Below are 15,401 nucleotides of genomic sequence, written 5' to 3' on the forward strand. Positions count from 1 at the left end.
CAAACAGGCTGCTACACAGATGTGGAGAAAATAGGAGGAATGCTGTGGGTCCTGAGCTCTAAAAAGAAGGAAAACCTGGTTGAGCCCTCCAGCTGGCTCCTTGGTCAACAGGTAAGCAGACACTGAGTCCCGGAGAAGATGCAAGCAGAGAGGCTCATTCTGGAGTCCAGAGAACCCCAGGCTGCCTGGCTTCCTGAAACAAACTGCTCCAAACTTGCAGAACATCAAAAGCCAGATGGGATATACTGAATGAATCCACAGGCAAGAAGCCAGAATCCCAGTTTGCTGTAGAAATAGGCCTGGACTTGATTTGAGTTTTCTCAGCTCTGACAAGCTGGAAGCTGGCAAAGATCCCAAAATCCAAAATAAAATGGCATTTAATTGTGACTAGACTCTAAAAAAGATGTCATACTATCTCCTTAGTTTGACACATGCTCAGCACCTAACCAAATGCAACTGTCCTCGAAAATCTGACCTTTCTTTCTCCCAAAGAAACAATCAAATATCTAAAAATTTAAAGCGAAAATGTTAACAAAGGAATCAAACTCAATAAATGCATTAATACTATATACCTTTATAACTGTCTAGTTCCCATTGGGTAAAACCTTGTTATCAAAGATTCAAAGGATCCATTTAAAATTGCATATTCATCATAGGAAAGGTTATAAATCACTATTGACAAGGAAAGAATAATACCTCAAGCCCTTTTTTTTTTAAAAAACCCACTTGCTTATGCACTGTTTTCGGTAAACCATATGCTTATTTTAGTTATTCGATTTCTAATTACTCCATGCAATAGCATAAGAGAGAAAGGCAAAGAATGAAGAAGACGGCTCCTGGAAACAGAGTAATCAGGTTCAATCACAGACTGTACCACTGATTAGCTGTAGGACTTTGGACAAGTTAATTAATATGACTTGGTTTCCCCATTGATACTTCTGGAAACATAAAAGTACCTCCCTCAGATGGTATTTGTTAAAATGTTAGATCAGCAGCTGGCATACAGTAAGCTCTCTATATGACTGTTGCTAAATAGTGTCCACCAGGTGAGTAGGTTTCTAAATGAGGAATAACATGTAACGTTAATACAAAAAATGCTACTATGCCGATCCCTACAGGCCGCATTCATATAACTATTCAACACCACAATCTCTCACCGTATCCCAAGTATAACACACAAAGTGGATTCAGCCCAGGCTTTCCTCAGTCCATGGTGGAGAAACAGATCTCTCCAGTGTTATGTCACAAAGCATCGGGGGCCGTGAACAGAGCGAGAGCGTCCAATTTGCAGCAGAGGGGAAAAGAGAAAAGTGCTTCACCTAGCAGAGAACTCTTAAAGATTAAGTGTGGCAGCTGAACAAAATACAACACAACAAACTTTAAAAGGTGAACATGCCATGTTGTAATCTTTATTAACATGTCATTTTTATTTATTCTGCATCCGTATATGGTAGGCAAAATGAACCATAGCCAGGTGCACAGATATTTAATTTTATTAACAATAGCTGACATTTATTGCTTCACTACACCAAGCACGGAGCTAAACTCTTTTAATCCTGACCACAATTTTATTACTTCTTTTATTCAATGCTGTTAGGTTACTGCCCCCATTTTAGAGATGGGACAAATAAGACCTAGGAAGTAGTCCTCCTAGTTACACAGTAAAAAAAAAAAAAAAAAAAAACAAAACAGCGATGCTGGGATTGGCCTCAGCCAGGTTTCAAAGCAGGTACTCTTCATCAAACTAAAATAGCACTTGCCTGGTCGTCTTTGCAAATCAAATTGCCTGACCTTTCCATTACCATCAAGTGCATCTTAAAAACCAATCGGTACTGCTAATTCTCAAGAAAGGTAGCTGAGATCACTGGGTTAGCTATCCCACAGCATCTATCTGCCTCATTTGTGGGATCTGTCTTTGAGCTATGCTCAGACGAATGAAATAATGTGGAAGCTTACCGACATGACATACACTTGATAGACACAGACTGCTCTTCACTGAAATGTTACTACCTTGAGTTGCTTATTAATGTGCATTTCAGAGATCTAGTGTGATGGTAATTCCACCAGGCCTTCCCTGTCCCCACCTTAGGATTTAAGTCTCTTGAGGGTAGAGATTGTTCTTCTATCATCAGAGCCTAGTAACTGGCCTCACAATTAACAAATGCTTGTTGAATAAATCAATGCTTTATCTGCTGTCAATGACCTAGATGATCCCTTATGGCTTCCAACAAGGCAAGAATGGGGCAGAAAAAAAAGACCACAGACTTCTTCAGAGATCCCAAAACAGCCTTACAGGTTGATGAGCTAATGCTGAGCTGTTAAAAAAAAAAAAAAAAAAAAAAAAAAGTTAATTTAGAGCAGTGGTTCTCAAGGTGTGGTTTCAGAGCAGTAGGCATCAGCTGAGAGCTTATCAGAAATGTCAATTTCAAGTCCCACCCAGACCTCAGGAATCCGGAACTGGGAGGGGGGGGTGGAGCCCACCAAAACCGTGTTTTAAAAAGCCCTCCAGGTGATTCTGTGCCCTAAAGTTCTAGAGCCACTGATCTGGGCCAGGGAGATCTCTAGTAACTGGTGACAGGTTAACACACCATGGGCAGCCATAATTATACATCTAGATTGTATCTGTTCACCAGACTAATTTCTACTGGCTGTTACCACTAGCTAGTAGGAAGAGACTGGCAGAATGCAACAGCTCCTATCCCTGCTTTTTAGGGACAAGACGGCAATGATGGGGATTAAGCCTTGCATATGAATCATGACGGTGCAGTGTATAATGTTCTTTCTATACTCTAGATATTTAACTAAAGTGCTGGGGGATTACAGAAAAAAGATTTAAAGAAATTATGTTTGATCTATGTCATAAAGAGGGCACTTATCTAGGGGAATCTGTAAACTTTATTAGACAGTCCATTATAATGAAGATTCATTTTCACCAGGCAAGAGGGGACGTGTGGCTTACAAGAGCTTATTTTCATCTAAAATGTACCCCAACTTTTGTCCTGGTTATGTGAAAACTGGCACTTTCTAACTTGTTTGGCAGGAAGATACATTCTGAGCTGGCCCTGAATATGATTGTCCCAGGCCCACTCATACGACAGTTCTGGTTCAGGCCAATGTTGTCAGGCTACAGTGAGCCAGCTTAGCTCACAGGAAGAGCAAGAACCAAGATTCAGAAGCACTTCATCATGCTGTGCCTCAGGTCCTCAGCTGAAACACAGGAGGCTGGAGAGGAAAAGGCACACCTGAGACACTGATAGGTCTCAAGAGGTTAGGTATCCTGCAGGGAGTGTGGCTGGGGAACATCAGGACAGTGGGCAGATGGTGGGTGTTGTACCTCACACACACACACACACACACACACACACACACAGTAGGGCACTGCACCTCACGCACATGCCTAAAACTCCCAAAGAAGCCAAGCCTTAGGACCATCCGTAATCACATTCCTCCAATACAAACACGTTGACTCTCCTGGTTTCAAAGACGAGAGTAGCACTCATAATTATTCTGGGGTGATATGGAAGGAATCAGTACATAAAAAGCACAGGGTAATGCCTTCAAGGCAATAGGGACTTGCCCAGCAAGTACTGGAAGACCTATATAACCAGGACTGTAATCAAAGGATGCAGCTGAACTTAAATTGAGAAAATATACTGGATTGTTTAATCACTTTATACAGCAAATATGAAGAATCTGTAGTACTGAAGAAAACAAAGTTTTCAAAGCAAAGCAGATCACCAATCGTTCATCTCAAGCATCGTGAATGTCTGCCCACGACTAAGTTGTTAAACCTTTACTTATCCATGCTTTTAGAGAAACAAAACAGCAAACTATGAATACTGCACTACAATCCCTTTTCCTTCATATTCTGCGTAGAGAACTACCGAAGGCAGAAACAACTTTTCTTTAATGCAGCATTCTTCTACTATGTTTTGTTTTGGGCGTGCCTGTGTGTCCGAGTGTGTTATAATCAGCAAGTATGGACTCACCAGCCACAAAATGCTGTGAACTAGAATTACATGTTTGAATTTATATAGGAAAAGTAAGAGAAAGAGCCACTCCTGATTCTCTGAGGGCACAAGAGAAATAGGTTCACCCAGCATCCAGTGTACATGGAGAACACTTCACCGCCGATCACCTACTTTTTCCACTGGTGCCCCAGATCCAACCATCCTTATCTCCAGCACTTCTGCAGTACGTTTCCGCAGGTAGAACAAGAAGCTGAATGCTGCAGGATGGCTGTAAACAGGAGGCAGAGCTCCCCTGCTTCTTTCTCTAATCACTTTAACCCCGTTCCTAGTAGAAAGCGGGAGGCCAGGCCAATTCAGCTTCTTCTTTTGTCATTTGCCTGCCATAAATATGCACCAGTCTGCATTTGAAAAGCTGAAGGAGGCCGCAAGCTTGCTGGACATTTATCATGCTCTGTTCCCCGTTAACAAGCAAATACTTTAGCTGAATGGGCCATTAGCAATCATTGTCAAATGTAGAATGCAAGGTGCTTGGATGTGACCAGCTTGTAAATTAGGGGGTGTCCCTTCTCTTTGGTGAATCTAGATCAGTGCTATGGATCTTTTGGTACAGATTACTGAATCAGACTCAGAAGGAAGGTAACGTCGCAGGCACTGGATGTGGCTAGTGCATGTGCAATAATTTTTAAGTGTTTTTGGATCTATGAAAGCTACATAGTAACGAGCAGAAAAGCAGGCAACAAAGGCGCTAAGTCCTAGCGCCAAACAGAGGGTCCAGTCAGCAAGTCTACAGTATTAGGAACCAAATCAACCCAATGAGTCTGCAGGAGAATATTGAGGTTTTGATGAAGATCTCACTTACTGAACAAGTTAGTCTAGAAAGGCCCCATGTCACTGTAAAGAGAACAGCATGGAACTCCCATGGTCTACTCTATCAAGAAAGATCCTGGGGGTGTTTGTAGCGTTCAGTGTTGTCAATGTCTTAAAAGAGTTTCCAGGCTCTCCTAAAGAAACGCTGAGACTTTATTAAAATGCCAAAATAGGAGGCAATAGAGTACACATTTCCTTTCTGGCTTGACCTGATGGCGGATGTCACTCCACATGTAACCCAATCGGGTTTCGATGGCTTGTTTTGCTTGATGACTAAAATGGAAAACGTGGAAGGCACAAACAAGTCTAGTTTATTCGAAAGGTTGTTGGAAGACAGGAGGCTAATCAGTAAGATTGAAGGGCACAGTGATTCTTTTTTTGCCTTTTTTTTTTTTTTTTTTTTAGTGGAGGCCGGGCAGTGCTGACCTTCCACAATCCTGTCTTTACGTGACAAGCGCCCATCCCATCCCACTCAAAAGTTAAGACTCACATTTATGAGCAATGTATTATCTAAAGAGAGCCCACTGATTTGGTCATACTGCATTACTGCTGATTGGAAGGAGAACAAAATCTCCCCCTTAACTTTATTTATTTTAGTATACACTCTTTTGCAGGGTGGGAAGGACAATCCTGGCAGAAGAGCTCTCTGGTGAGGGGACAGGTAATATTCAGCTTTGCTTCTCCCACGCGATGAGAGAGTGCTGGGTCTGAAGCATGACTACCAGCCAAAGGTCTCTCTCTTTCTCTCTCTTTTTGCATGTAGCTCCAGCCCTACCTTCCCAGCATGGCCCTGCCCAAAACCCAAAGAGATTAAGGCGAGGACCGCCAAATGCAGTTAATCCTACAGAATGGTTGTCGCTGTCAGGCCAGGAGTTAAAAAGGAAAATCTTGCAGGCCTTAACAACCACAGTGATCTGAAGTTTTAATCAGCCCCCATATCTCAACCTCTAAAAAAAGGCAGCCAATGAAATCCACCTTTGCCATATTATCCGCCACCAATGAGCAAGAACTGAGCAGCTTTTCTTTCCCGCTTGAACCATCCTGGGCCACAAGTAGGGCTTTCATACTTTCTAATCCGAGTTTCCAAGTCTGTGTGGTTCTCACATAATAGCCAAAAGCCCGGAGCAAGGGCCTTCGCTCCTACCCCCTTTTCAGAGACGTGTCATTTCCAACATCAAGCTAATCTATATGTTGCCATGGCTTCCCTCCTTTATCTGCCTTTCCATCTTATGAACTGCATGGATTTACCGCATTATTTTTATCTGAAAGACAGAAAATGGTGGTTTTATTGCCATACAATCAGATTACTGGTGCAAGTTTCTCTATGCCTTTTTACCATACTTCAATCAAAAGGGATCAGTTTCTTTATACTCTGCCCTTGATTTACATTACATCTGTAAAGACGTAGTCTGGGTTGTAATCCCCTTATTAACTATGACCAGGGTTGATTTGCCTAAAAATAAAAGCAAATTGTGTCAGACCCTTTCACTTTGTTTTTGATTCGGAACTACAAAATGGATTACTAAGGAAATCTTCAGAGTTCACACGGCTGGCGTAGCCCTGAATTTAAAACAAGAATTAAACAAGTTAAACAGGGGGCCATGTCAATGGTTTACGTTTTCCATCATGGGAGAAGGGCTGAGTTGCTTATGTCTTTGTATTCTTTGGCTTTGCAGAGACAATGAAGCCACAGGAGTTTTTCCAAGCTGTTCGAACACTGTCCCATTCGCCATCCTCCCTTCTTTCCTTTTCTTCTACCCTGTCCCAGCCTCATGTTAATCCCACCCCTTAAAAAAAAAAAAAAAAAAAAAAAAAAAAGGTGGTGTGTGTGTGTGTGGGGGGGGAGCTCTTCTCTGAAAGAGCTAATTCCTGGCCAGAAGCTTATAGTTCTATGGGTTCTGCATATTTTAATCAAAATATTTTAAACAGTTGAACACTCCCATTTAGAGCTCTCCTCCGCTACACAAAAGCTGAGCTCATAAGCAAATCTATGTAGATGTATGATAAGTGACCTGAAAAACAGGCTCTTTATGTCAGCAGCTAACGAAAGCAGAGATTAGGCAGACAGGAGTACCATTTTCATCATTATTTTTTTCTTACAAGAGCCCGCTTTGTGTCTACTTTGTGATGGAACAGTTTAAGAATAAAGTTTTCATAAAATGTTCAAGGAATAACCCTCCCTACAGGAAAAATTATGTCCCTTTCGTTGAGGGTCTACACTCCGTATTTCCTTTCTCTGCCACTCCCATTCCTATGACGCATCACTGCAGTCATGCTGGGATCTCAGACCGTCTCCCATCAGGCACACGCTCTGGGAAACATCACAGTACGGTAGATGCCACACTCAACCTCCTGGGAGCCACCCCCTCCACCCCCCCACCCACCCCCCACCCCCGACCAAGTTGGTGGAAAGCAAAGGTAGCAAGGATTTAGTTGCTCCGACTGCAACGTCCCTCTGAGCATAATCACCACACTGATCCACCAACCAAAGGATCTCTCTCGGTAACTTTCCTGACAAGAGGTTTTGCAAAAAGTAATCAAAATAGACTGATTATTCTTCAAGCTAACTCCATATGGAGAAACCATTCCAATCTGTACTCTTTAGATGGTCTGGGGATGATGGCTAATTCACCTGTCCTAACACACTTTGGCCTAGACACCAGCCAGAAACGGTTCAAAATTTGCAGTCATTTGCATTTCTTTACCTCGGTAGGACAAGTGTCAACAGCTATGCTTTGTGAAAGATTTAGAACCAAGTACTTAACAAATCATCTTAACCTCCAGCTCCCGTTCCTGAGGCTTGAAGCTGTAATTGCCGAGGTTAAAAAGTGCAGTCCCTAGACACACGATTCCCAAATAAATTCTCTTCTCGCCTGAAAAGAGGGCGAACAAGCCTGTTGTGAGATATCGCTTTAGCTCCGTCTTTGTGCTCTCCCTGGCTCGGTTGTCCTCTGAAACAACGACAGTCCATTACCTCTAGTTTATCATCCTGACAAAATGTGAGGAATGTGGATGGGAAAGCAGTAACAATTCCACCCCTGGTGCTTTGTGCTTTTTTCTCTCTATATTAAAACCGACAAGATTAACCCAAACGCAAACTGTGGAGCATAGTTCAAGGGGCTATTCAATCAGTGTTGAATGTGCATTTGTTTACCTACAAAAATAAGAATTTCAGACACAATGGAAGGCAGGCTGGCTTATATATGGTGTTGAATGGGCTGTTTAAACAGCACTATCCATTGTAGTTTATTTTATCAATCTCTGACAGGTCCGTATTTATTCAGAGCCTAGCTGTGGTGGGGCCCACATATTATAGGTTATCTGGATATTATCCAGCCATTCTTTTGTATCAAGGCAATCAATATCAGGAATTCCGTATTATGCAGGGAAAAAATGACATGGGAAAAGCAAAACGCTTTGTTAACTAACTAGTATATGGTGTACAGGGAACAGTACCCCCAGACAGAAGAAATTAACGCTCCATTGAAATTTCCAGCAAAGTCAGTGCAATTCGTTGTAGAGCATCGTACGAACACAGCCTTGCTCACTCGAAAATGGATTTTTTTCTTTAGAAGGGGCAACTATTCATCATGCTTGGAAAAATTGTTCTACTGAAATGTTAATTGGAAATGAAAGCCAGGCTTTGCTATTCTCTACTGAGTTGAAAAGGCGGGGGTGGGGGGTGGGGGGGTGGAATAAAAAAGAAAACAGCTTCGGCAACCTAGGACTACAACTGAGGCAACACCACCGGAGCCTGTGGACGCGATAGGAGTAATCCACCTCACAGGGTAGTTGCTAATGTTTCAGCACACAGAACTTCTTTTGATTGCTGCATCAACTCTCTGGGATGGGAGCAGCAGACAGTGTGATTAAAGTAGTTATGGAGACGGTGAATTTACAAAGGATTTTCTGGACGCTGCATCCAAACAGCTGCTCCTGTTCCCTACATCGACCACCTGCTAAAAAAGCTGACCTCTGAATGAAACAAATCTAATTACTGATGGCTGCTTCATTACAAATGAATTGTTCCACAGTTCCTATGAACTGATGTGAAACCTCAATTGCCTCTGATCACCCTCGTGCCACATCGTATTCACGGACTGCAACTTTTCCCTGGAAATAAATATGCAACTTCCCCAAATAGAGCAACCCCTTGGCACTAGGGGTTTTTATTCATTCTCCAACTTAGAAAAGGCTCTTTCATATCACTCCTCCAGGAAGAAATCTTTCTGATCTCTCAAGCTAGCATTCAGCTGCATACTTTCTTAAGTAGACCTTTTCCAGGGACAAATTATCCAGTCCTCCACGCAAGTCATTATCATGAGAATTTTAAAAGAAATTCTACTCTTGAGGACCAGAGCAATCACAGCAACAGAAACCTCATCAGTGGCAGGGAGGCAGGCGTCTCCAAAATGCAGGCCTCCAGCAGGTCTTCAAATCTGGGGCCGCCACACAGAAAAACGGAGGAATCCTGATCATCAGGATGGCAAGTAAAACATCAGTCCGCCCCCCCCCCCCCCCACACACACACAGACACCACAAATGCATTAGGAAAAGAAGATACTAATGTGGTGGAAACAGGGCTCTACCTCTTCTTCCAAGTGGGTATTTCTAATCTTCCTCCTGATTACACACCTAGTAGTAAGTAGTTAACACAGAGATACATATACTGAGTTGTGCAATGGACGGGTTAATGGGAATTTCTTCAAACAAGATTTAAATGTAAATATTAAATCCTGGCGGAAGGGGTGGGGGCAGGGAGTCGGGCTCCCTAAACAATCCGTCAGCGAAAGTGTAAAGTGGAGCGGAGCAGACAGCCGGCGGGAAGAGGTGAGAGCTGGCGCCGCGAGCATTGCGCGTGGAAGAGTGACCTCTGTAGGCGCAAAGCGAACACTGGCTGGCCTCTTGCAGGCCCGCCCAGCCCGGGAGCCCGGGAGCCCGGGAGCCCCGGAGCCTCGGAGCCTCGGAGCCCCGGAGCCCAGGAGCCCCGGAGCCCCGGAGCCCCGGAGCCCGCCTCGCCCGGACGTAGGCTGCTGCGCGCAGGTCCAAGCCCCGCGCTTCCCCGCACCAGCTGGTGCCTCACAATTCCGTATCGGTGTTAACGATGTCACTGCAACTACTTTTTCGGCAAATACAGATCTTACATCAAGGAAAAAGGCTAGTCCATGCGAAACCGGGCTGCACGGAAGGAGGTCGCATTAAGTAACTTTTAAATCTGAGTGGTGGTGCAAAGTACCATCCAGCATCATGCTAAGGCTGCATTTAACCCGATTCAGGACTGGGACGTTTCTTGCCCCTAACATAGGGAATTCTCCGTAAAACATGTCGGTGAATGTGAAATTCACAACTTTTTAAAGGATGGATATAACTCTTTAATTAAAATCTGACTTGTGAATCAATTCCCCATCTCTTCACTACTAAATCCATGGCCAACTTACTTGTCCTCTAAAATTAGGCCATTGGTTTTCCTTCTGATCTCCAACGCTTACTCGAGGAGCCAGCCAGTGTCTCCACACTTTTTCCAAGTTTCTCAAGGCTAAAATTCCATGATTCCGTAAAATATTTTTGGATCTGGCTAAAACTGTATTCCACCAGGGAGCCAAGATGCAAAAACTGAACGCACAGGTAACTACATAGAAGTCACGGCCGTACCTACTTAAGGATGAGTCGCCTTTTCTAAAATTTCAACGTAACTGTTTGGGTAGCTCACACCGAAAGTTCTTCTCCACAAGACCTGGCTTTCTCCTGGCTACCCTGTTTGAGAGGAGCAAGTCAGATCCAAGGATCCCATTCCTTCCCAGGCTCCCCAAACGCCAGGCTTCAGTTGTTGTGTCGACTGGGCAGGGCCTTACGCTTTTGCAAAAGCCGCCCTTAGAATCAACTCAACTGTCTGGACCGCACAGAGTTCAGCGCCACTGGCTCGCAAGAGAGAGGCCGACGTGCAGAGAGAGGGCTCTCCGGGAGCAACCCAGGCCCGTGTCCCCGCCTGGGAGGAGAGGGCCGGCCGCCCGAGGTCCCCGGCGGGGCTGGCGAGCTCCCCGCGCACACTGGGGCGCTGAGGGCGGCCGCGGCCCGCAGCCTCCGCTCTCCTGCCCCGGACGCCTGCGGGGTGGGGTCGGGTCGGGCCGGGGTCGGGCCGGGGTCGGGCGCTCCTCGCGAGCGCAGCATCCCCGGGGGCCTCCCTCCGCAGCCCGCCAGCGCCTGCGCGCCCGCGGCCAGCCCCGCTCGAGGCCCCGCTCTCCGTCCTCGAAACCAAGGGAGGGTCAGGTACCGCCGCCGGACACTTTCCCGGGCAGGACACGCGCGCCGCCGGGGGCTTCTGGGCGCCCGGGAGCTCTCGGGGAAAGGAAGGCGGGGAGAGGACGCCGCTTAGACCCCGCGCTCTGGCCGGGAAGCCGCGCGGGGAGCTTCATCAGGAAAAACGCGGCAAGGGTGGGGGACAGGGAACCTGGGGCGGGGTGCGGGGGCCGGGGCTCCAGAAACAGACTCCGAGGCCCCGCGGCCCGGTCCTTCCTCCCACCCGGCCGGCGGGGACCGAGGGGGATCGCGGACGCCACTTACTTGGAGTTGGAGGAATTCCAGTAGATGGGCTCTAAAACTATCGACCTGGAAATCGCAGTTCTGCATAAAACCATCAAAACTCCCCAGCAGTACTTCCACACGGAGTCCCTCCTCGCGGCCATGGCCAAGCCGCTCCCGATCCTCCGCGCACGCAGCTCCGGGGCGCGCCGAGCGGCTCCAGCCGTCGCCGAGGTCGGGGGCGCTCCACGCGGGGCCCTCAGGGCGCGGGGCGGGGGCGCACGCGCGGGGCGCGGCGGCGCGGCGGGCTCGGGGCTCCGGGGCGCCGCGCCAGGCTCCCGTGCGACTCCAGGGTGCCGGGCGCGGGCGGCGGGCGGCAGGGAGGGCGCGCGGCCGGGACACAAAGACGGAGCGACGCGTCGCGCGGGCGGCGGACGCTGCGCTCCGAGCCGACCGCCTCGCACTATAGATCCAGGGGGGCGGGCAGCGGCCCGAGCGCGCGGGCGCCGCGTCGGCGCGGTTCCATGTCCCGGGGCGAGGGGCGCAGAGCGGCGAGGGGCGCCTCCAGGCGCGCGGGGGCCTCCTGGGTCTTCGCGGCTCCCGACCCGAGGAGCGCGCGGGGGGGGGGGGGGCTCGGTCCCCGCCGCGGGCGCCGGACGCGCGCGGGCCTTTGTGTGCGGGGAGGGCGCCGGGACCCTCTGCGCGCGGCTCCTCGCTCCGCCGGCGCCGCCGTCCCCGCCGCGGAGAGTCAGCGCGGCCGGCGCGCTGTCAGAGCGCTATAAACGCGGGGCCCCGCCCCGTGCCGCGCCGCCCATTGGCCCGCCGCAGGGCAGCCGCACGCCGGTTGGGCGGCAGGCCCGTCCGTCATCCGCCCCCGCCCGACATTGGGCGCCGCGAGGCGGGGCGCCGGCTGACAGGTGAGCCCCGCCCCCGGCCCCGGCCCGGGCCCCGGCCCCGGCCCCGGCCCCCGGCGGTGGCGCAGCGGGGAGCTCGGCCCGGCCGCCGCGGAAGGCGGGTGGGGGCGGTGCCCAGCGCGTGGCCCCGGCGCCCCTCCGGCAGCGGGGCGGGGGTGCCGGGGGTGCCGGGGGTGCGGTGCAGGACAGCGCGGGGCCGGCTGTGCCCGCGCCCGGCTCGCGCCTGCAGCGGCCGCCAGGGGCTCCAACTTCAGCAGAGGGACCACGTCGGGGGCGAAACTTTCCCTGCGGGGCGGAGGGCGGTGGGTGTCCCCGCGGGTCTTCCTCCTTCCCGCGCAGCGTCCCTCTGCGGGGCTGGCGCACACCCCGCACGCGCATCCCTGCGCTGCCCGCGGCCCGGCGGCACCGGATTTCGGGTCCTGAGGGCGGCGGGGCCCCGGACCGAAGGCGACTGGCGGGGCCGCCGACAGTGGGGCGCAGGCGTCCCGGGCCCGCGCCCGCGCCCGCGCCCTGCACCGCGCCTCCCGGAGGGCGGCAGCCCAGGCGTTCCCTGGAGGGTGGCCGGCCCCCCCGCGCCCGCGCCCGCGCCCGCCGCGGGACCTCCTGGCCTCGGAGACACGCTCTCACAGCCCAACAGCCCCAAGGTGACCGAGCGTGGGGGTGACGGGGACACACAGCGCCCCAGTGTAGAGGCGGCGGGAATTCTTCACTTGGATGCTCGGCGAGGGCTGCCCGGAGGACGCCTTGGACGAGCGCCACGCGACGGCGGCTTCCACGGACCCACAGCGCCCACTAGCGGCCGGCCGGACGCGCCCGCCCCGAGAGCACCGCGGAGCCCAGCCGGGGACGGAACCGGGAGCCCACCCGCGCCGGGCCGAGGAGCGCCTCCTGAAATGACGGACGGCGGACAGAATCTGGCAGAGACAAGTGACTCCAACGGCTTGCACGTCTGTACAGCTCAGTTTGAAAAAAATAAAGCATGTTGTGTACCTACAACATGCTTGGGGGAGAAAAACAAACAAAACAAACCTGTCCCCTCCAGGATTTAACGTTCAAATAAATGCACTGAACCAGACAGTATTCCTACAAAGTGTGTTTCTGTAGCTGAATTGCCTAGCTACACTTAGCATTTGGTAAAATATCTCGTTTAGATAACTTGTCTGTAGAACGTTTGAAGATTTTTACGGCTAAGTGCTCCGTTGTGGAAATCTTAAACATCAGCTAATGTACGTTTCAACCGGGACTGTTAAAATGTGGTCAGGACTGGTTTGCTGTGCTCACGAACAGCGAGGCACGGGAGGTACCGAGTACATTCGTACGAGTCCAGGTAAATCTTTGAGAAGAAAACAACTTCATTTTCCCTAATTGCTGGTTTAAAAATAAGCGGCCACTTTTAGGAAATCATTTTTTTTAAAAGGCTCAGGTTGCAAACCCGTTTGAAGTCAGGGACAGATTCCCAGGACAACACCAGGAAGGGGGGCAGGTGGCATTATTCATAACTTTGTCACAAGGGTAAAAAAAAAGGAGTGGCTTTTAATACGCCTAAAACATTTAAGGAATTCGTTTGAAATTTAATGTAAAGCTAACTTAATGAGGTTTTAAAAGAAATAAAATGGAGTATCTCAATACCGTGTTTCATATTTAGCAAACTTACTTTGTGAAGTTTAAGTTGTGACCTCTTAGCTCCTACATCCTCTAAGTAAACTAGAGGAAATAAAGGAAATTTGCATTGTCCGAAAATAACTCGGCTTCCATTTTTAGTAAGTCAGATATTCACACACCCAAAGCTTTTTTACCTTGAGGAAAATTTAAATGTACATGCAAAAACTGCTTCTTTTTAAACAAAGTGTGTATTTGATCAAAAAGTAAAATCCTACACAAGGATTCCTACTGTATTAACTACAGTGTGATTATTCATCAGCTTACTTCCAGTAAATAAGGATTAATTTATCTGTAAAAACTTGGTGAAAAACAGCAGCAACAACTTCAAGATGATAAAATGTTCCACTATTGTTTAGATAATTTCAGTTTGCCTGACCTGTGAACTAAGGAAGAGGGAAGGAGCACCAACCACTCCAGTCCAAATACCTGTAACTTCAGACTCCCCCCAAACTTAACTAAGTCTGTTACAGAACTCTTACCAATAATGTAAAATCAACACATATTTTGTTGTTATAGGTATATCTGTATTCTTAAAGCAAGCTCAAGAAATTGTGAAAATCTAAAAGTATTTACAACATTGTATTTATTGAAAAAAAAAATCCATATGAAATGGAACCACACAGTTCAAACCCACATTCAAGGGGCAACTGTAATTAAAAGCATCACCTCAAGCCATTTATGTCTACTACTGCACGTATAATGCCAGGCAAAAACTGTTAACATCAGCATGTACAAGACAAAGTTGAAATTTTAATGTGTGCCAAACCAAAAAGAACCTATACATCAGTTTAATACGTGTTATTTGGACTTCATTTTTATGACTAAATTATCAGGAGAAATGTGGTAATTTCTGAAAATTCCTAATTTTACCAGCACATCTTTAACCACACATTAAAATAATGGAGTTTCATTTCATTGCAGCTGAGCAAGTTACTTCAACGGTTTCTAAATTAAGGAAATTTCTAAAAGTCAGATTAATAAAAATTTGGAGAATTTCAGATAATAGTTGATAGAAATATAAATGTGAATAAATGTATAATGAGGTAGCAAATGTAGTGAATTTCACTTCAAGAAAATAAGATGGCAACCAATTTTGCCCTACTAAATGCACCTTACTGAAGTCATACTCCTCCCCCTTTCAATTCCTAAGCATGCTTTTGGTCTTTAGACCTTATGGTTATTTCTTATATATTCCTTGCACAGTAATGCAGTAATTCTTAGATGTACTTTTGAAAGACATCTTTAACCTAATTTTTCTGTAAAAATAAAGAACAAAAGCCTTATCTAAATGCAACATTACAGAAAAATTACTGAAATTTGATATACATGGTGAGTAAATGTTGTCCAAGCCATGAGTTATGTAGCTGTTAAGACTACTGTTTCCTAGTATTGCATGCAATTTATTTCATCAGTCACTGAAGTTTTCAGGATTCTCCTGCAAATGCTACTGCTCAAATTCCTCAAAGGG

At 47.8% G+C, this 15,401-nt stretch overlaps 1 protein-coding gene across 1 annotated transcript in view; it reads right to left on the minus strand.

Moving 5' to 3' along the window:
- EFNB2 (ephrin B2) overlaps positions 1 to 11,639 on the minus strand; it is a 41,734-nt gene extending 30,095 nt beyond the window's left edge. Inside the window, exon 1 of the mRNA XM_025441012.3 lies at positions 11,400 to 11,639. Coding sequence (XP_025296797.1) covers positions 11,400 to 11,521 — 122 coding nt within the window. The 5' untranslated portion in view covers positions 11,522 to 11,639. The remainder of the gene's footprint in view (positions 1 to 11,399) is intronic.
- Between the last annotated feature and the right edge of the window lie 3,762 nt (positions 11,640 to 15,401).

Source organism: Canis lupus, chromosome 22 (assembly GCF_003254725.2).
Source record: "Canis lupus dingo isolate Sandy chromosome 22, ASM325472v2, whole genome shotgun sequence".
NCBI classification, from domain to species: Eukaryota; Metazoa; Chordata; class Mammalia; order Carnivora; family Canidae; genus Canis; species Canis lupus.